The sequence below is a fragment of the Borostomias antarcticus genome (genome assembly GCF_949987555.1).
Source record: "Borostomias antarcticus genome assembly, chromosome: 24".
Taxonomy (NCBI): domain Eukaryota; kingdom Metazoa; phylum Chordata; class Actinopteri; order Stomiiformes; family Stomiidae; genus Borostomias; species Borostomias antarcticus.
Window position 1 is genome coordinate 9,275,162 of NC_140257.1, and position 22,855 is coordinate 9,298,016.

A 22,855-nucleotide genomic window follows, 5' to 3' on the forward strand; every position below is an offset into this window, starting at 1 on the left:
TGTGCGTGTGCTACGTGTGTGTAATCTCTGCTGCTCGACATGAAACCATTGAAAGGCTACTGTAAACACGTGAATATGCGCAGTAGCCTACAGTGCATTGGCCTTTACTACGGGGGCTAAACTGTCAGTTGCGCGCCAGTGTGGAGAATTACCGTGGCGCCGTGAACCCGCTTTCCCACGGGTGCTCGCTCGTACTTCTGGACGAGGGCTCCGAAAACCGAATCCGGGGTTGATCTGATGACAGGACTGTGGCCGCGGGAGCCGTGTGGATGCAAATGGAAGTGTTACTTTGGAGAGAAAAACTTTTGGACTGGGTAGAATGCTATAGTTTTATTTCTAATTTAGGCCCGTTTGGTTGGCTTTCTGTTTCAGATTTGTGAAATGATAGTGATAGTCTGGACTAGGCATGTGACTGATTGATAATTGTAGCCTATAGCCTATTCTGTGTCGTGTGTTCGGTTTGAAAGCAAGGTTTGTCAACCTACTCCGAGGTCAGGGCCACCTATAGTTGACTCCCATCGACAGCAGAGACCCAACCCTCCAGCTCTCTAGTTTCCTCTCCGCGTCGTTGAGACTAATTATCTGCTGCTTTGTTAAGTTTTTGGAGACACATGTCACTTAATTAACCTTCTGCCATTGTCACACGAGTCATAAAACGATAACCTATCTGAACGGACCGTAGGTGTTACGTTGTAGCGAAGGTTTTTCCATGGTTCAGGGTTACTTCCTGGTGCCACAGAAAGAGGCAGTGCTGAGTTAAAGGGACAGAAATACTGATAGAAATTTAGATAGAAAAATACTGAGAGAGGAGGGAGGAACGGGAGATAGGAACAGTTGACTGGTTTCCAGAAATTGAAGACCTCTCTCTCTCTCTCTTTATAGGCGATCCCGTCAATTATTTTAACGATTCGCTTTTTTGGTTTGTAAATCAAGAATTCATTTCGATGACTCGGATGCCGAAGGTCCGGTTGGTTGCGGCTGAAACGGAATTGTAACGGGGAACATATTCCTCCCTCCGACCGAGAATCGTTGCACAGATTTTCTTTAGCCCCATTGCCTTTTTATTATATCATCTTAGGTATTATTTCATATTTTCGATTGACTAGGTAGGGTAACGGAAGATGGGTTGTTTGGGCAACAGCAAGACTGAAGATCAACGCATCGACGAAAAGGCACAACGAGAGGCGAATAAAAAGATAGAAAAACAATTGCAAAAAGAAAGACAAGCATATAAAGCTACGCACAGGCTTTTACTATTGGGTAAGGTTTTATAAATGGTTATGTCGAGGACAAGGCTATCTAAATATCCTTCCATTTAGCCTACCCGAACACGTAGCCTATGTGACAGCTCTCGCAATATGTCATGGGGGTGGATATTGATGGAAGCGAAGCCTACAGACTACAATTAGCTTCATTTCGAAAATATTTATTTTCATTTTTTGCTTGCCAAGGGTCCTTCATTCTGTTCTTGGTGACAATCGAATCATTTTGTCCGTATCGTTTATTTCGAAGGTGCCGGAGAGTCCGGAAAAAGCACCATTGTGAAGCAGATGAGGATTCTACACGTCAACGGTTTCAACGCAGAGTGAGTGCTAATAGCCTACATGTTTCATAGTATATAGATGGCATATATGTAGCCTATGTTTCATATTTTTGTTTCTCCGTTTGGTCTCTCGTTCAATGAGTGAGACTGTCGATGCGAGAATATCTGCTCAATGGATTTTCCTCAGGCACTGCAGCGCCTGTTGGGCCCAGTGTCCGACAAGGCTATCACAACCAGCTCTCCCTGATAGATTCCCCATAGCCTAAGACAAGACATTCTGTAGCCGATATGGCAGGGGATCTCATTCTGATCATTGTTGCCACAGTGTTTACTTTTTAGTTGCACGACAGCTTTAGTAGATACGTTTATCAGTCCATGGGATTGATCTTAACAATGGCCTATTTTTGAACAGGCCTATGTTACATAGCCTATGTCTACAGTTGTCTGAATATCTATCTGCAGATATGCACTAGTAACTGCTGTATCCATGCATGTCTGGATATGATTCATCTTTTGTGTTGTCTATCTGTTGTGGTTTTATGTGGTGTCCATGTGATTTCATTTCATGCACTTGTTCTTTACACAGAGAAAAGAAACAGAAAATCCAAGACATTCGGAAAAACGTGAAGGATGCCATAGTGGTGAGTGGTACCAACCTTGTTAGCCTAATCATTTAAATTAAAATTGTATGAAGTTCTCTGTGTTAAATTGAACACAACAAATCCCATTTCGCTGATTAGACAGGCTTATGATATGATGTATCGTTATTGTGCCTACAGGCTTATGATATGATGTATCGTTATTGTGCCTAATGTTGTATGTTCTGCTTGTGCGTTCTAGACTATAGTGTCTGCAATGAGCACTTTAATACCCCCAGTCCCACTGGCCAACCCAGAGGACCAGTTCAGAATCGACTACATCAAAAACATAGCTCCTCTCTCGGACTTTGACTACACACAGGTAAGATGTCCATTTAAGTTTGTGTTGTGTCGTGTTTGTGTTTGTGTGTGTGTGTGAGAGAGAGAGAGAGAGAGAGAGAGAGAGAGAGAGAGAGAGAGAGAGAGAGAGAGAGAGAGTGCTTGACATGGGCATGCAGTGTCCCGAGACATACATTGGATCGGGTTAAGAAATCCTTGCTGTTTATTAAGTGGTAATTCAGCTGGATGCAATTTTTGTTGGGACATTTTTTTTTTTTTTTTTTTTTTTAATCACTTGATTGAAGAATAGAGGGTAGTGATCAACCAACTCTGAGAAGAGAAGCAGCCAAAATCAATAATCCATCCCAGAAGAAAAGGCGCAACTCTCTCTCACCATTAAAAACACAAAGGCCTTGATCAGAGGGAATGAAGAACAATGGACAACACAAACAAATATGTGTTTGTCCGTTGGTCTGCGTTGCCTCTGCTGAAGGTCTTTGTGTGGGACGAAACGTCATGATGCTTTTAAATTGAGATGGTAAATAATAACAAGTTTTAATAGCGAGAGAGAGAGAGGGAGAGACAGAGAGAGAGTACCTTGGGTGAGATCAGTTGATAGAAAAGTAATAAAAGATCAACAGTTGGACGGCCACTCATTTCAGCCTCCTCTCTGTGATTGGAGCAGACATTTGGATCTGAAGTGAAACAACATGAGATTCTTTTCAGCCGTGATCAGTTATCTGATAAGGTTTCAGCACATGCACATACAGATCATGTTTTACATCATGTCGAATCTTCCTAGTCCCTTTAAGATTGAAATGTTGGATCTTTGTGAATTGTAAATCACAAATTAAGGTGGCAAATTAAATTTAGAAAGACCTTTGTTTACATTATTATTTGTGACACACCGGCAGTGTTAAATCATGTCAAATGGGTTGAGGTCGTCTGGCCTCAGTGTCTGTAGGTTAGTAAGAAAGCTGTGTTGCTATGAACCCCCATTAATCCACACCGCTACTCGGTGGGTACCATAGCCGCTTGTGATGTCTCCTTACTTTGTAGTATGACGTCCCTCATCTATGAGTGTGGTTATGTGATGAGACATGAGAGCCAAGTACATTAAAAGGATCAGGGGAGTAGGACAAGGCCTTCTGTGAGTGAGGGGACAGGACAGGACCACTCTGTGAGACCCACTGGGCTGTGAGGGGGGGTCTGCAGGTTCCCAGGCCTGGCCGGGCCAGGGGGAACAACATGTCTCTGTGTAGTGTGTCTGCAGTTGTCATCAGACTAGGCCTTCACTTGTGCCATCAGTGTCACCATTACATTGTCACTTAGCGCCACTGGGCTTGATATTGAATACAGTATAACTACTGAAGCATTTAGCTAAACTAGCCTCCCTCTCACGAGCCAGCAGGTTTGGTGAATGTTCAAGCTCAATTGTTGAATCAAAACAATTGAAACTGGATGACGTTTTGTCTTTTCTCTGGCCTTCACGGGATGATTCTAACTAGTTGTTTTCTTTTAATTTATATAATTTATTTTTCAGTTTTAATATCAACAAATGGAAAATTACTAATTGTTCGAAATAGATATGGGAATAACCCCAGCCTCAAGTGATCTTAAAGAAAAGAGAATGTTCTTTGCCTTTGTGTAACCTGTGCAAACAATGAGAAATCAACAGTGAGATCACTGGTAATTTGGAATTCTACTGCCTAGTTGTTGTGCTGCATGTTCTCCTTTGATAGTCTGGAGATGAAAGCTTAATGATATAGATTTGGCGACTTTGTTATATATATATACGTATATGAAACTGGCATCGATTATTCTTTCAACAAACACAAGAGCTCGCTGGCAACCCTTAAGGAAGTAGATCATAAGCAGTGACCTGTTTTACAGCTTTGATATGAAAGGGGAACACAGCCAAGCAGCCACCAGTGGCATTTACCTGTTGAAGTCGTTCAGAATCTTTGTTCTTTCCCCTGGACATGGCGGAACATTGAGGTACATACCCACGTCGGCTCAATAACAAATATGCTTTTATTTGACATTGATACAGTATGGAAAATGCATGAGCAGTTGTCTATGCAAAATGGAAACAAATAGTGTCCTGAGCGTGCAGTTAGCCCTCCCCCCAACATCCCTCAACTCAAGTGGAGCAAATTCAAATGAGCTCCTGCTCCTGTCTGACAATGTACTGATCTGTCTCTTCCTCTGCCATGCTTAGTCAAACATGGAGGCCTCCTATTTGATACCAAATACTAACGAGTGATACTGACAGATCGGTGACCTACAGTATAGGCTGAAATGTAACCTTACAGAATGCATAGAATAGGCCTTGGGTTCAGGTTAGTCTGGGGAAAATTTATCTAATTTGTTTAACATATGAATAGTGATTAGTTTGCTGTGTCGTTTTGGAAGATGAGAACTGAAATGTGGCTTACTTACTGCCTTTGAATCACAGCCATTGTGGAACATATGCATTTGATTGCTGGACTCCAGATCAAATTGCGCCTAAGGCGTCTATGACCCTTAAAATATTCAATAATTTTGATGTCGGTATGCAGATCGACCCATAGTTATGACTTTATTTTAAGTAACACAAACTGGCCTGCTTTGTCCTTGTTCTGTGTTTAGCCTCCAAGGATAACACTCTCTAAACATCCCCTAGTAACTGTTTTACACTTTTTAAAAGTAGTTTTCTTGTGATATTTTAGATCTGACAGAAGACTTGTTACTTTATAATTAATTGTTTTTATACTCTGGTGGGTCAGAGAGAGGCAGGAAGATGCATTCTGTTTCTGGGTGGAGGCTATGAAAGAAGGAATCTTGAACAGTTCTCTCTCTCTCCCTCCCTCTCTCTCCCACACACACACACACACGCACACACACACTTTTAGCTAAATTTGTCTGGACTCTTTAACCGAAGTAACACACGAATGTCAGGTCTCTCTGTGCCTGTTATCTTATGCAGATCTTTTCCAGTCTCATAAGAGACGATGATAGCTATCATGTGTTTCAGCTGAGCTTGTTGGCCAGGCAGGGAGCACAGGGAAGGCTGCCAGCCATAGCTGGACATTTTCTCCAAGGGGAGACTAGAGGTCAGGTCACCCGAACTTTCACAGTCGGATTTCAACCAGACATTCGCCTGCATTGAAACTGCAATGACTTCTTCTCAGGTTGACCCGAACGGCGGAAGGATAATTCAAACCCAGCTCCTCTAGTGAGTTCAGCAATCCCGTGATTAGTGATGGATGATAAGTATAGCGACGAGGACCCCCCCCCCCCCCACCCCAGTTTCTCTCTGTTATCAGTTCCTCTGTAGGGCACTGCAGCACACACTGCATTTATTCAAAGACCTAGTGTCACACGTCTCTGTGGAAAAGAGCCCTGAGGACCATGCCCCCCCCCCCCCCCCGCCCTCCTCATCAAGTCCAACATTTGCTCGCGTTGTCAGGTCCTTCCTTGTGAGAGAAGCGCTACAAGACAGATGGGAGATGGCCTATTGAGGCCTATGGTATGGGGTTGGGGCTTGGTGATTGGACAAACTGTACCTGTGTATTAGAGAGATAGGTAGAGGGATAGATGGGTAGGTAGGTAGATAGACAGTTAGATAAATAGACAGATAGATAGATAGATAGATAGATAGAGAGAGAGGTACTTTATTTAGAGAGGGGTGGATGTAAAGTACATGTCAGTAAATGAACATGACCGAAGTTCCGCGCTGATCATGAGCCTACTGAGAGTTTTGCTTGAGAGTATCAGGCCCAAGTCAGTAATTAACATGTGTTTTATGAACTTGAGCGTACTTGTCAGCAGTAACTGAGCTAGGTAACGAACGCCAGAACTATTTTGCCATCTCTTCCGGCTGTACACCAAAGCCCCTGTTACATCGTAACACTGACAAGCTCTTTATCCGACAAGCCACGTTGTTTAAGAAATACACTGGGTGAATGTGCCCGTTTGAAAACGTTCAAACGACTCATCGCGGACGTCTAGAATGAATGTGTGTCTCGGAGCGGGGGACTCAGACAGCATGTGATCACGTTATCAGTCTTCTCTCTGGTCTCACCGTCTCTCTCCCACCCAGACTGTAGTGGGTGAGCGCTGAGCGAGAGCTGAGCGCAGAGAGGGTCATGTGGTGCTTTTAGGAAGGGCATGTGCACGGGCTAGGAGGCGAGAGGGAATTTAAGAGCAATAATCTTTGTTTGGGGCCCGCCGAGTCCTGGGAAATGTCCAATATAAAGTCATTGATAAGATGAGCTCTTTGCATAATGCGGCCCATTGTTCAGGAGGCAGGAAGTCAGCTGAAGGAATGAGACTATGTACAGTGATATGTGATGTGTTTAGTGTGCTGTATGCTTTCTCTGCAGTCGAATTCATGTTTGCGGTTGTGTGTAGGGAATGTTAATAGCCGTCTGATTTGGCTATTAGCTGTCTGAATTAGCCGTTAGCCGTTAGCCACCTGATTTAGTTTGATTGTTGAGTGTGGAGAATGTGGGGAGAAGGACATTATAATTTAATTAATGTTTCGACCATTGTTTACTGACAGCCCAGCATATGTATGTGACCCACAGCTGTGTAGGAACTGATGCTGTGCATGTTGCAAACGTGCAAACTTTGTGGTCTAAGAGAGGTTTAGTTTATCACACAATGGGGAATAGGGATTCTCCCGATTTAAACTTATGTAATGACAAAACTAAAATCTGTTATTATTGTGGCCTAATCAGTCACGTCATTATTATGTAATATGCTAGTGAGCATGTGCTAAGTTTAGTTATGATATTTAGCGATAATATTTAACACAGGAAAACGTCTTGTCAAGTGTTTTTGTGGTCAAATTAGATTTGAGTCCTGTCAGTCAGGGACTAGGAGTAGGCCTTTTTAAGAGACCACAAAATGGTCTGTTACTCGCTAGTTAATGACAAGACTATGATTGTGCAGTCAAGTGACCTGAATTAAGTTTCCCCATCAACCAGGAAATACACAGTGCCTTTAGAGACACTTCACCTTCATGACCTCAGTGAAGGATTTAAGGCTGTTAATGTGTATATTTATCTCATATGATTTTCCTCTTTATGTAGGGTTTACTGTAGAGCTAGTTTGCTTTAGTGGAAAAGAACATTGGATTCTGTGATAAACTTGGTGCTGAGAGAATGCTTACTTGGGTTGGTTGAAGAGCTCCAGTCCTTTATTCATTTCTCTTATGGGACTGTAGTAGGGTTGCAGAGTAGGCTCCATCTATTACCTGGACATAGAATGACATGGTGCTGTTTATCTGGTGTTTCTTCCTGTTCTTCAGAGTGAAGGGAGAACCATATCATGCCAAACTTGGTAAAGAAGGCAGCGACGATCTATCTAATGTGATGTAGTGTGGGTGCATGTCCAGCATGACATTGGGACCACCCCATTGTTGACCACCTGTGGCTCGATGTCTTGCAAATCAGGCTCGAATGAATGTCTTACTTTTTTATTTCTCTGTGTGCGTAGGCATGTGTCTGCATATGTGTGTTGTTAACAGTTGAATATTGCTAGCTTGCTAACCCTACTCCGTCTCTCTCTCTCTCTCTCTCTCTCTCTCTCTCTCTCTCTCTCTCTCTGTCTCTCTCTCTCTCTCACTCTCTCCCTCTCTCGCTCTCTCTCTGACCAGGAGTTCTTTGACCACGCGAAGAAGCTCTGGGACGACGAGGGGGTGAAGGCGTGCTTCGAGAGGTCCAACGAGTACCAGCTCATCGACTGCGCACAATAGTGAGTTCCACCACATGACCTACATGTTGTGTAATTGAAGATATGGGTTTCAAACGCCGAACAAAGAAAAAGCTACCTCACCGTCCCCCGGTGTCACCCGAGCGTTTCCAAGCAGAAAGCATCACAGGCGGTTGGCGTTGTTGACTTTGCACCAACCGCCATTGTGCTCAGTCGGTTAGCTCGATCGCCTGCACTGTTCTTGTCTTTTTCCGGGCGCAAAAAAGACTTGGAAAATCTTCCACGGGTATAATGTGTGCCCTTGACGGTTCCATGGCCGAGGCCCGCCGATGGCGTGTGTTTGTCTGTTGACATAGGGTGTGGCATACTGCTGTTGCGTCCTCAGGATACATCCTAAAGCTGCGTTGCCTAAGCAAATAGCGAAATGTCTGGGGGTAGGTATGTGTACTATGCTAGTCGTACGAGCGTTCAGGTTACCGCGCAGGCAAATCCGCCGAGATCAGGTTTGTGGAGTCGCTCGTTTGTAAGGACGTTCACTCCCAAAGTGGGACAGGCGTTGGTGTGTTGTTTTTTTTCTTCTTTCTTTTTTTAGACTGACTAGAGGTGCGCGAATCCTGGTCATTGAGTCTCTCTTTACAACATCATTGTGCTCCGCCATGTTAGGTCGACCCGTGCGGGGAAACACAACCTTCAAGTTTAACCTGCTCTCTCTGCAGTCTCTCCCAGGCCTCAGACTGTGTGGATGGGCTGTATAGGAGCCATAGCGTGGTTGTCCAGGGTGTACAAAGCTCGCTTGCCTGTAAAAGGAAGTTTGGATATGCAAATTAGCCTAATTGTTAACAGTGCCCCTCCTGCTTCCTGTCTCACACACACACACACACACAGTTAGTCGTAGTCCCGATGTACCGCAGATGAATGCAGAACTCACCGAAAGTCTCGATGAAGGCTCGATGCCAAGTCACGTATCATCAGCCAATCGGAATGTTGTCATGGTTCTTCAAAGGCCGGGCAGATAGGGGGCGGTTCCGTGTCAACGAGGGCGAGGAGGACGTCCTGAACGCGGCGCCGCACACCGGCCGCTGGGGTCGGCGTGTTTTCCGGCGCGCGCCGATTATCGGACGCCCCTGAACGTCGTATGTTTGACACACGGCGGGTCAGATCTTTCCCGGCCGGCCCGAGAGCAGCTCTGATAGAGGGAGTCAGGCGACGGCCGGAGAGTCACGGGAAGTTTTAAGGTGCGGCCGATACTGCGCTGTTTCTATGTGGGGGGCCGACTGACTGTGTTCGGCGTGTCTGGCCGTGCGGCAGACCGTCTTTTTTTAGTTTGTGGACTTGGTGTGTGTGTGTGTGTGCGTGTGTGCGCGTGCGCCTTTGCGTTTGCGGGACGCCTGCGAATCTTCCAGACAGCAAGCCCTCTCTCTCACTTCCTCTCCTGGCCGTAAACTTCATCTGAACTCTTAGGGGAAACGTCTGGAGATACCATGTCCTACATGGCACCCGGCCTGAGAGCGCGCTAACGCCACACCGTGTTATGACTGCCGCTTCAAACACAATCACACAACATCTCCATGTTTTCAATTCAGGATATCAGCCGTTCGGTCTCGGGCTCTGACGTCGGAGGGGTCTCCTCTCGCAACGCTTTCGCTTTGTCAGCGCGCCACAGATGTCAGCCTGGCTAACTTTCCGCTCCTCCGATTGGAGGAAAGGATGTGACAAGATAACCTGTCGAGTTGTGGGCGTATTTGTGCGAGTGCTTCTGCGGGCCTGACTAGAGAGACCAGGGGTTGTGGTTGGGAGCAACTTCGCTTCGGCTGTTGCACAATTACATTTGCCTTTTAGATTTTAGTCTTTTAGCCTTCATCCAAAGCGACTTATTATGAACTAGTGTTAAGTGCCTTGCTCAAGGGCACAAAGGTAGGCAATGATCGATAGGAAATCACTTGTCAGGTGGCCTGGCCCGGTCTCGAACCAGCGACCTTTTGGCTTTCGGTCATTGGTCGGACGCTCTAACCACTGGGCTGCCTACCTTAATTTACAGCATGATCAATGGCACCCAGAGACTGTGATTGAGTGATCTCACCAAACGCCTTCGATATTCATGTTACGATATCTTGAGCTGAAGGAGCACTTATAAGCCCATATCTACAGTTGCAAGTCATCTAAAGATCTTCAGTAGACCTGTCCACTTAAACATTAAAATATTTTTCACATTGCAATTCTATTTAATGAAATTGTCCTTCCTTGTCCTTCACAGGCCTTACCAGTCAGTTTAGTTTATAGGCGGACATGTTTTTTTTCCCCCCCATCTGGGCTAATGATGAACGGCCCATTGGACAAAGGGGCTGGAAATAAGTATAGGCAGATTGCGAGCAGTTGTTATGCCAAAGAGCATGTCCGTATCGATGCTTTGGAATCCTGTCACCGATCGGTAGGGACTCGGCGTTGCGCATTTCCACATTTTAAGAGGACAGATATGTGTCTGCGCGCTGATTGATTACCAGCTATTTTCGGCCGTGGCAGACTGCTCCCATTGTAATGCGTCCGTGTCAGCGCCAAAATCAAACGCTTTTCATGCACAAACACAGTCTTTAACTCGCGGGCCCCCCTTTCTCCCTCCCCTCTGTGGCAAATGTTAGTTACACTCCTCAACCCAACATGACACAATCCATATAATGAGTTATTTTTAACTGTGAGGGTGATTGTCACTCCGTGTTAAACGGTGGCTGGTTTGTGACAGAGCTCTGTGTTCAGCTCTGCGTTCAGCTGCTCACTGTGGGGTTTGTATGGCATCATGAAAGACAGGCAGGCTAGAGCTGGGGCTAGGACTAGGACCAGGGCTACAGCTGGGGTTGGGGCTAGGACTAGGACCAGGACTGGGGATAGGGCTGAGGCTAGGACTAGGACCAGGACTGGGGATAGGGCTGAGGCTAGGACTAGGACCAGGACTGGGGATAGGGCTGAGGCTAGGACTAGGACCAGGACTGGGGATAGGGCTGAGGCTAGGACTAGGACCAGGACTGGAACTGGAGCTGAGGCTAGGACTAGCAGCAGGGACACGGCTGGGGCTGAGGATGGAGGTGAGGCTGGAGAGTTAGAACCAGGTGCTAGGGCCGGGCTAGAGTCTGGACTGGGTTAAGGGCTCGGGCTGGGACTGGGTTAAGGGCTCGGGCTGGGACTGGGTTAAGGGCTAGGGCTGGGACAGAGACTGGGTTAAGGGATGGGACAGAGACTGGGTTAAGGGATGGGACAGAGACTGGGTTAAGGGCTGGGATAGAGACTGGGTTAAGGGATGGGACAGAGACTGGGTTAAGGGATGGGACAGAGACTGGGTTAAGGGATGGGACAGAGACTGGGTTAAGGGCTGGGACAGAGACTGGGTTAAGGGATGGGACAGAGACTGGGTTAAGGGATGGGACAGAGACTGGGTTAAGGGATGGGACAGAGACTGGGTTAAGGGATGGGACAGAGACTGGGTTAAGGGCTGGGACAGAGACTGGGTTAAGGGCTGGGATAGAGACTGGGTTAAGGGCTGGGATAGAGACTGGGTTAAGGGCTGGGACAGAGACTGGGTTAAGGGCTGGGACAGAGACTGGGTTAAGGGCTGGGATAGAGACTGGGTTAAGGGATGGGATGGGGCTGGCGTGTTGTGATGGTCACGGGACTCTGTCACCAGCCTGGGGGGCCACTGACACAGTCATCTGGGGCAGCAACGCACAGAGAATGGCTGCCATTGTCACTGAGCCCCGGCCCCTGAAGGTCCTGGAGAAACAGAGGGTCTACGCTTCACCAACACTGGATCTCCTCAATAAGGACCCTCTTCTGTCCATGAAAGAGCCTGAGAGAGCGATATTTATACACCGGCTGCATGTCACTGTTGCTTTTTCCCCCTGTCTTAGTTTAGTTTAGTTTCATAACTTGTTAAATGTCGGTATTCTTATTGCCCTTACTGTGCTTTACAGTAAGTCAGGAGATGGTAGAAAGTGACTGAGATGTTCAACTATATGCTTTTTGCGACATTGTGTTCTCTATATGACGCAGCAAACTTACTGGCCATTTGATTTTGTCATCTGTGAGTGATATCTTTTTTGTGAGCCAACTGTTTAAGGGTTTGGATCAATAAATTAGTTTCAGCCTTACCTAACAGTGAAATAGTCCAGTGTTTAGCCCAGGTGCTCTGAGCAATGCAAGGTTCTGTAGAGTCTTAATAGACTTTTTTGTGTTGTCCAGATTAACAAAAAGCTTTGTGTCACTTGCGGAAATCAGATGACCTGCCGTCAGATGACTGAGGAATATTGAAAGAAGGCACTATGAAAGTGTGTGTATGTGTTTGCCTTTTGGTGTGTGTGCATGCATGCGCGTGTGTGTGCGCGTGCATACGTGTGTGCTCGCGCCCCCTCTCGAGAGAGTGAGGAGTGGTTCCTTCTGTCTGAAGTTCTGTTCAGCTGTACTGTAGATGTGAGGAGCGCCCCGCGGAGGACTACTCAGTTATCCCTGCTCTTGAGGTTGTTTGAACCCCCTTTGGGACTGCGATCCCCCCCCCCCACCACTGCCCTGCCTCCCTCTGGGGCTCGCGGGCACAGAGAATGTTCTGGACAGCGTGTACACCCCTATACGAGCGCCCTACGAAACGCTGCTCGCTTGAGGAAAAGACGTGTGCGTCATTCGGCCCGGATTTAGTCATCGGGGTGACAGACTTCAGTCTGCATATATAGAGTCTTCTGTGCCATCGATTTCACAGATGTCATTTAATCTATAGATTTCAACGTTGTCTAATACAGTCAAGAGAGTACATTCTGGTTTTATTCCTGACCTTGTTAGACCAGGATTATTAAAAGGGGGGATTTGATAGAACGTGCGTTGAGAATGAATCAGGCCTGAACCCTAACCTACTTTGTCTATCCACATTGATCGTCAAATCCTAAAACCAACAAACCGTCTCTAGTGATTGCATTCTTCTACAGATTTTTCACGCTAAATATAAATCTAGGAACTGCTGGTTGTTAACACAATTGCGCTGTAAACCTTGTGTGGTTTCATATCAGACTGTGAGAATGAATAATGACTCTTTGCGACAGTGTATCACCACATCATATTTATATTTGTATTTGGTTTCTTAAAGCCATGACTACATGAGACAGATTATATCCGTGATCACACGTGAAGACTAAAATGATTCCTTGTGAACGACCGTCTTTCAGAATTGTCCAGCAGAATCATTTGGACTGTTAGGACAGATAGCAGTAGCCTGAATTATTCTTTTTGTCTCTGTCTTTCAGTGCCAAGTACCAGCATATAGTAGCACTACTAGCATATTATTCACTACCAAGTTAAACATTTGAGATGTTCTCTTTTTTATAATTCCGATGTTGAGTTTATCGTAACCACCAATCCCTATCTTTTACTCTTATAAGGTCTTTATTTGAAGATCATGTGTAGGATACGGTAGTATAGGATCTACAAGCGCAGCAATGTCAGATCAAACTGGATTCCTCCTTGGTTACAAAAAAGTATTTGTGTGTAAAGGTGGAACAGGGACACGGTCATATAGAGAACTTATATTCATGTATTTGAATCTGCATCCATTTTAAAGAGCAGAATGGGGAATAAGGCTGACGTACGGCGGATATCTGCCTGTGAGTGTGCCGACTAACGCGCGCACACACACACACACACACACACACACACACAGCCCTGGAGTGTGAAGGCATAGACTGATGGAGGAGGGCAGAAGTAGCGCTGCGGGTTCCCTGCACAGAGATTGTGGGATGGTCGTCCGTAGTCCCCCCCCCCCACCACAACCCCCCCTCTCTCCCCTCCCCCGCCCCCCCTACCCCCGCCCCCCTTAGAGCTTATGTAAACTAGCTGTGGAGCCAGGGCAAGCTGAGGCTATTTATAGCACCAGCACTGCAGAGCACAAACTGGCGGAGGGTCACGTGAGCCACAGTCGAATCAGAGGGAGTATCCCAGCAATGCGCCGTAAACAAAGGAAGGTCAGTAGCAGAAGGTGAGACACAAAACGCCTCTGTGTGTTTTGTGTGTGTGTGTGTGCGTGCGCGCGCGTGTGTACGCGCGTTGCCAGTCCTTACCTGCAATGTGCTGACACAAAACACATCTATTAGCATGGACTCATGTTTGTAATATGGATACACTCCTTTACTCCCTCTCCCTCTCTCTCTCTCTCTCTCTGTCTTGTCTCTGTCTGCTTTCTCTCTCTCTCTCTCTCTCTCTCATGTCTCTGTCTGCTTTCTCTCTCTTTCTCTCTCCTTCTCTCTCTCCCCCTCTCTTTGTCTCTCTATCCCTTTCTTTCATTGATCTAAGGCTTCAGACATGAGAGAAGACATTTTGCTGTATAATCATGACAGGGACTCCCAGCCCACAGTTACTCACTGTAACTTGTAAACTGCCCCGCCAGAGAGGAGCAGATGTAGGCACGCGAAATCCATCAAAACCCACATGACTGTTTGTATTAGCATCAACATTAGCAAGTTATAAATCACATGGGATTTTAAGCCCCCTTTAAGTCCATTTCATGTTTGGCTGAATATAGCTGGGTTTAGCCTATGATCTGGTCTGGGCTAGGCTAGGCTAGCCACCGCCACCAGCAGCAGTAGCCACACCCAGGCCAACGGTCCCTCTCCACACCACCTCCTCTGGTCAAACAAGCCTCAACTTTCACCTCCTGTGGAATGTGGTGGTCGGGGGTGGCGGGGGGGGGGGGGCGGGGGCATGGGTCTATTTATAGAAACCTTTATATTTTGCCCTCACCATGGTTTGTTTACTGGGACAGTTTGAGCTCAGACAGGATGGATGAGTTAACAGGCTAACTAATGGAAATGTTCAGTTCAACTCAACCTCGGGTTCAAGTCCTCAAGTTACCTGAGCACCTTTTTAGTCGGTTGGTTTCCAGTGGTCAGTGGTTTCTCGTTCATTCAGGGGCAGACTTGCCCGTCTGTGTCCACATATTGAGGACGTACCATATCTGATTCCCTCCCTTGATGTTGAACAGAAGGCGTGGTAATCAACTGATCAAAATATCTTGTCCTAGATTGTTGCTGTATTCAAAACTGGCGTTGGCACAATTCTGTTTTTTTTTTTTCCATCGCTGGGCAGATACGGAGAGTTGTCTGTCTGCAGAGCTGTAGTCTAAGGCTTGGTTTACACGGCAGGTCTTAATGCTCAATTCCGATTTTTTACACAGATCCGATTTTTTTGTTTAGCTGTGCACATGACTGTTTAAATGTAACCTATATTTGACAGCCGTGTGAACAGCCCACGGCCCTGAACAGACCCGCATGCGCAGAAGAACAATAACAAAGACGTCAGGACGTCACGCACAGCGCACTGTTTACGGAAGTGACGTTAACCATGGATACCGTTCTATTAATACATCCATGATAAAGTTACAACCACAACTGAAGTTAGCCTTTACTACGGGTTGATTTTCAAGTAGGCTATTTTTGCAGTGGAAGCCGGCGACGGTATGAGCAAATGATAACGAGAAGAAGGATGAGGATCGTCTTGTGACGTGCAGCATGCCGCACAAGCACACCACAGTGGCGCTTCACGAATTTGCAAGTCACCGCTCTAGAGACGTAAAACTAGCATTAAACACGACATGACTGTTCAGACGGCGGCCGCGTTGCAAAACATCAGACATGTATCCGATATAATACCACCTATGAAAGCGACCCAGGTTGGATTTTAAAAAAAATCTGATTTCCTGTGACTTGCGCTGTTCAGACGGCCATGAACCCTCTGACCTGAGTCGCATGTACTGTAGGTAAGATCGGATTTGGGTCCCATTTCACTGCCGTGTGAACTAAGCCTCTATGTCAACAGAGAGCACTGATGGACAGGATGCACCTTTGGGTGTTTAATAACTTTTGTTACTTTTGTTGTTACTTAAAACATTTCTAAAGTCCTAAAGACTTAATTTATATTAATATTAATAAGAAAATACGAGCGATGGGGAGTAGGAATACATTTGTTGATTAACTCAGTGCCATTATAGGGTTTTAAGGCATTGCTTGGAATGCGTCTTAGCCAATCACAATGCGCGTTCGGAACTAGCTGTTGTATAATTGTTATAAACCACGTTCTCACCCATGTGCATTTGCAATATATTTTTTACAAGGCTCCTATTGACAATGTTCATTTTGAAACTCATTAGGCAATTTTGTGTGGGCGCTAAGTGGAGTTATTCCCTAGCGCTGGTGAATTTCCAGTTTTGTCCGTCGCAAACTCAATATTTCTCACCTCTGCCGAGTTTGGCAATTCCGTGGTGAGCAAAGAAGATGCTCGTGCCACAGTGGGTTGGTCAGCGCAATGGAGGATGTGACTATTGAAATGAATTAAAAACATTGTCACTATGCAAGTTTGGATCAAATAATGCGCTTGCGTTAAGACACAACTAGAGATACAAAGAGATTGCTCAGTAATACAATATAGGCGCCGGTCTCCAAATTTAACTCAAAATCATTTATTCTTTCCATTTGCACTACAGACAGTGGAGTAGGCCTACATGAGGTATACAGGCCTGACGACAATACCGTGACCGCATACTGCCTCCGAGTATCATTCCTTCATTCAACCTTTATTTCAGACTTGGGTCCAGATAAAAGCCAGGACACAACATACAATTTATTATGTACAAGAGATCAATAAAACATTATGGTTTAAAATATATATAAATATATATAATCGTCATACACTGGTACCGATGTCTCCACTGGGATTGGTAGCGTATAAACCTTATGTTTGATAAAACCAAGATGATTTCATTTTCAGACTCATTAAGCCATACATTTATTCACGAGATATCTTGACACAGTTGCACACACCATCTGGTGGCGGTATCATTTCTGTGAGTCGGGGGTATCCAGGTGGTTTGTGATGCGTGATGAGTCCAGGGTGATTATCCTGATCACGCTGTAGCCTGTGCCCACAACACCTACACAACATGCTTCGTCTTTCTTCATGGGCCAAATCGGTGATCGACAGAGCCTTTGGATCCGGCGGTAGGCTACATGTAGTGGTGCGTTCTTTGGGGGGGTGGGGGAAGTTGGGGGGTTGGGGGTGCTCCTGTTGCACACAAAACTGTCATAAGGACATTGCCAATTCTATATCGTTGGCGCACTGGTATTTGAAGGGATGGAAAACGGGTGTCATGATTGGCCATTATGAAACCAAACCTCCACCACAACCACACTTTATTAGCGTAATCCAACCGCTTCTACAACTGCGCTGGCGGCGCGCTATCGTCCTCGGTCACGGAAATACTGAACTGGCGTTGGCCACGCCTTAAAGCGCCAGCGCCCTCAAGTTTTGCGTCTGCGTTTCAGACAATGTTGGATTCACCAAAATAGGGCACATTAACAATTATCACCAAGGTTTATCCTTACCTCGTGTAACCTATGGTGACTCAGGCGTTACACGTGCTGTATGTTCTGGTTCTTTCAGCTCGGGCTCAAGTCCAACATTGTCCTCAAGTTCCTTTTATTGTCCTTTACACCTGTGGTATATTTACAGTAATGTTTTAGACACAATGCCCATATGTACAGCCTAGCCTTGTAGACATCCATTTTCTCCAAACATTCTCAAACGTTCATATTCTCTCTCTCTCTCTCTCTCTCTCTCTCTCTCGCACACACACGCACACTCACACACAAGTGGGGCAGCTGGGATGCAGGAGTCTCAGTCCCTCCATGCTGACAGACAGAGAGCTTGTGCCATGTGAATGTATGGGAGTCTGGGAATGGAAGGATACAAGTATGGCCTGGAAGAGAGAGAGGGAGAGAGAGACACACGAGAGGAGTGGAGTGGTATCGACCGACCGGGGTTACCATGGGAACCCAGCTGCTAAAAGCAGGCAGGGTCAGTAGAAGAGAGCCGCCTGTAGCAGGAACCGAGGGGAGCCACCTGGAGGTCGGAAGTGGAACTACACAAACAGCGTCGAGACCAGACACGGGCCTCTCCGGGTCTCAAACAGAAGGGCTGTGGAGGGCCGGCTACGCGATCGCGGCGCACACCCATCTGTCCACCGATCAGTCTGTGATCTGAACGCGATGGGCTGAGTGTTGGGATTCTCTGGCTGAAGAAGCGCAGTAAAACAACACTGGGAGAGAATAACCAGTGGCATTTAGGTTGTGAGGGGAGAATTGATTATTTAGATGCCCTCTGTCCTCTCTCTCTCTCTCTCTCTCTCTCTCTCTCTCTCTAAGATGTTATGTAAATAAATAGGCCTACAGTAGACCCCCTGTCTGATTTGGACTATTGGTTATTGACTTCTTATTAGGGGAGTCAGGAACTGCTAACTTTCACCGGATCAATGGCTGTGCTCAAACTGGAAACTTCTATCTAGTGTTGAGGCTGCAGCCAATCACAGCCAAGAGTTTAAAAACTCACTTGATGCGCCTGCCCTGAATGCGGCTTCCTATGGGAATGCTTTCCTGGTTTTGTGTTTTATCAGATTCTGTACTGACTTCATGGAGTGTGTCCAACTGACTATTTCATGTCATTTAGGTGTGAAGTAGAGTGTTATAAAACATTCAGCACACACCGGGAACTTCCTGTCTTCTTCAGAAACTGGACAAAGTCTTATTTCAGACTCCCCAAGTTCAGTTGGGACGGGTATTTTAGGCAGAGGTGATGTAATGACCCTCTTCGACATTTAGCAGAGACATGTGACATCACGGTGTATTTCACATTTTTATACAACACCTTTCAAAAGCAGGACTTGATGCGTCTCTGGAGAGTGTATTCGGCCGGCTGAGGTAAAGCAGGTGCTCCTGTTTACACAGTATCGGGTCCAGCCTTGTGGAGTGTCTCCGCTCGCGCTCCCGTGTTTAGGAAGCGCCCGCCGAGCCGCTGACGGATGCATCTGCTCTGAGATGCACCTCTGAAACTGTTCAGTGTTTCTGTCTCAACCCCCCCGGCGCAGACCTTTCCGCCGGTCAGACGACCGTGACACGGACTAAAAACTAGAACCTGCTCTCTCTCAGCATGAGGAGGATAGACGCTACAGCAGCTCTAGCCGCCATGCCTTTTTGACTAATGCTAAATCCTACCGCTCTGTTCTCGGAAGCGGCAGGTTTTTATTTGATCCCGTAGCGAAAGTAAAACGCTTTCACCCTATGTGTGCCGGAGTAGTGGCGAAGGAGAGTTTAGAAGTATTTTGTGGGTCCAAATGACTACTGACCGACCGTGTCGACGAATATTTCTGTTCACACATACTAGTGTCGGGGACCGGCGCTCGGCTGTGTGTTTTAAACGGCTCTCTGACTGCAGTGAACCACCGCGCTGAACCATTATGCCGGGCCTAGCCGCTCCAAATATGGAAACTATTGATCCCCCCTCTCTCCACTGCTAATTGAAGATGGTCTACTATTTGTAAAAAGTCAACCCAATTATCAAATGAGCACATGAGGCTGGGCTCACTGCCATCGACATAAAGGCTCATGAAGGTTGTCTCTCTGTGGAGGCTTCTCCCTACAACTCCCAACCATTTCAAGTTATTCTGTTGGCTTTCAGACGTTGGCCACTTTGTGACGATCTTCAGCTCCTGTGTTGCCAAGGCCATTGTCACTTGGCCGGGCTGCTTTTTGTGTGTGCCTGTTTGTTTGTTTGTTTGTCTGCCTGGTGCCCCATAACCAGAAGAATGTGACCTCGTCTGACAGAGCGACCGAAGCTGCTCCGTCACTCCGAGTCGTCTGGCGGGGCCCCTCTGGACCTGGGTCACCCGTGTGCCCGAGCCCAATACCGCCCCCCACACACACACACACTTTAAAGCCCGCGGTGTACTTGCTTTTAACTCGTCCACCACGCCTTTCCCACGTTCCCTTGGAGAGCCTGCCGTGGTTGAACGTGCAGGTACGCAGGGAAATATGTGCGTCACTGCGCGGGCGCGTTGCTATACTAACCCCCCCGTCCTCCCCTTTAATACTACCCACCCCCCTCCTCCCCTCTCCTACTCTCTCCCCATCCGCCCTCTCTCTCTCCCCATGTCCTCTCCTCCTCCTCTCTCCCTCCTCCAACTCCTCCCTAATCTCCTCCCCTCCCTCCTCCCTCCCTCCTCCCATGCTGTGGAGAGAGTGCAGTGTGGGCCGCGGCGCATGTGACCGACCGCACCACATGGGGCAGCAGTGCAGGAGTGCTGGGCGGCCCCGGAGGCCGCGCGGCCTCAACTGCCCCTCATCAGAGAGAGAGGGGGGGAGGGGGAGAGAGAGAGAGCGAGCGAGAGAGTTAGAAGGCCAATAGACCATACTGCCCCCCCCCCCAGGAAAATAGAAAGTGGCATATTAGTCCTTTAAGCGTCACAGGGATCATTCAGCTAAATTAGTTGAGAAATACACTGACCCAAAAACATGGCATGAATGACTTAATGCCCTCAATCTGGCTGCTGTGAGAGAGCAAACATAATCTAGGTTGAACCTACAGACAACCTGTCTGCTACAGATATAGCTGGACCACAAATTAGCCAACTCTATTTACAGTGCACACCCGGAGCAACTTCAAATGTTCCAACCCTTTTTCTAAAGCGTCGTGTGGAAGGACAAAAGATAATCGATGTTATCTTTTTTGGCTTTTCCTGGATCAGTTTGTTGTGGCAGAGTGCAGAGACTATATTTGGCTCCCCAGTGCTCTACCAATAGCACTTGTCACATGGCAGTCACAGAACACTTGGTAATTATAACCTATGCTTCTGCAAGGAAGACAGACTAAAAATACCTCACATAGTTGCAGTGATGGGACACAAGCTGTGTGTGCGTGTGCGTGTGTGTGCGCGTGCGTGCGTGCACGTACACATGTGGCTCTCGGCTGGTATGGAAAGACGCACACACACACACATACACACACACACACACACAGCACAGTGTGCTACGTCTACCCACAGGCTATACAGGCTTTTCCCAGCCCGGGTCTAACATGGTGACTAGCGCACGGGTACGAGGGGATCTGGAATAAGGAAGCATTTGAGGTGTGGTCAACTCTGGGAGATCAACTCTGTGAGACCGGCAGACACTTGTTGGACTGTAAGGACTGCTCCTCAGGGCAAAGACGCTGCTCCCAAAGGAAGCGTGCGAGTGCCATTTCGGGTGTCATGTGTCGGAGTCAAGTCACTCACTGGTGACTGGGGGTTGCAGAAGTCTGGGAATGTTGTCAATGGGAAGGTTTCCATGGTCATTTCAGGAATTGTGGGGAATGTGTGTGAATTTCCGGGAATTCATTTATGAAATCAGTCATACTCTTACACATTATAACATTATTATTATTATTATTATTATTATTATTATTATTATAGACAGAATAGTAGAATTAGCCTCACATGCACACCAGTCCCTCTTGCCAGGTGTAGACAGAGATAGGCCTTCATCATTTCCATATATCTCATCCTAAATTCAAATATCTGTTACTTACAGTACTACCAGACTACCTTTACTTTCTCTTATCTAGATTTACTTCACATTTTGGGGGATATGTAATTATATATATATATATATATATATATATATATATATACATACACACACACACACACACACACACACACATACAGTATGTGAAAGCTTTTTGTGCCTTGGCAATTGGAAAAATGTCCTGGGCTAAAGTTCCCATGAAAACTTTCCAGAAACTTTCCGGAAATTTCCCCCCGCCCGTGCAGCCCTGCGCGCTGTCCCAGCAGGTTAGGTTTCCTCATGTATGCAGGATCTACTCTGAACACTGTGATAGGTACGGACTGCTGCTGAAACCAGAGACAGCGGGGGAACAGCTAGGAGTTTGTTTGATATAGCCTGGCTCAGGCGCACTTGCGGCCTGTATTGTATATTGGATCCCAGAACAGGCTAGGCGGCGTACGGTATATGACGACTTCTCCTCTGGGTGTTCTAGGCCTCTGCTATACTGGTCAGTCTGGCCCAAGGCAGTCCTGAGCCTGGTTCTGTAGTATATCTGCCTGCTGTGTTCTGCTGCGAACGAGTGGGCCGAGCCAGCCAGCTGCCATGTCCCAGCTGCCGGCTCCCTACACACGCTCTCTCAGCATTGGATCAGGCACCAACAGCCAGCCGTGCCGTCTACAGTCCACAATAACCAGCCTTATGTAATCACTCCGACAAGAGACGGACCAAAATAGCCCGGGCCGAACTGGCCTGCCCCCTAGTGGTCCCCGGCGGTACTGGCGTTGCACCCAAATGCAACTCCCTCCCAGAAGCAGTCTCAGATTCAGAGTCTGGATTCCACTACAGTGCACAACATTACTGTCTGTGCTGATTATATGAATACAGTAGTAGTGAAGGCCCCGGTTATGCAATTGTATTTATACATTTTATTGACATGTTTTGATGCTTTTGAGGGTGTTGTTGTTCTGGGGATGAACGTTGTTGTGTAATGTTGTTTTTCTATGTTTTGGTCGAAGGACTTGGCCTCCGGGACTCTTTGTGCCTCAAGTCCTTCAGCGGGAGAATCAGAGTATTCTTACAGGTCTGTCACTCTGTGACAACAAGAAATATCTGATTATGTGCGTCTTATTCACAGTTTCCTGGACAGAATCGACTCCGTAAGACAGAGCGAATATACTCCAACCGATCAGGTAACGTAACGTGTTCACACATTAGTTATGTTCTAATTTTGATAGTCAAAGTCAGCCCTGCTTTTGCTGCAACTCATTTCTCCTGCTTTTCCCTTCCAGGACCTGCTGCGC

At 46.8% G+C, this 22,855-nt stretch overlaps 1 protein-coding gene across 1 annotated transcript in view; it reads left to right on the forward strand.

The window, feature by feature from the left end:
* The window catches only part of LOC311325093 (guanine nucleotide-binding protein G(olf) subunit alpha-like), a gene marked incomplete at its 5' end in the record, with an annotated part of 30,001 nt that overhangs the window by 4,258 nt on the left and 2,888 nt on the right, over nt 1–22,855 (forward strand). Inside the window, 6 exons of the mRNA XM_084457745.1 lie at nt 1,513–1,585; nt 2,130–2,184; nt 2,384–2,503; nt 8,105–8,202; nt 22,690–22,744; nt 22,844–22,855. The exon at nt 22,844–22,855 is cut by the window's right edge and continues 62 nt beyond it. Of these exons, the coding sequence (XP_084313871.1) occupies nt 1,513–1,585; nt 2,130–2,184; nt 2,384–2,503; nt 8,105–8,202; nt 22,690–22,744; nt 22,844–22,855 (413 nt within the window). The remainder of the gene's footprint in view (nt 1–1,512; nt 1,586–2,129; nt 2,185–2,383; nt 2,504–8,104; nt 8,203–22,689; nt 22,745–22,843) is intronic.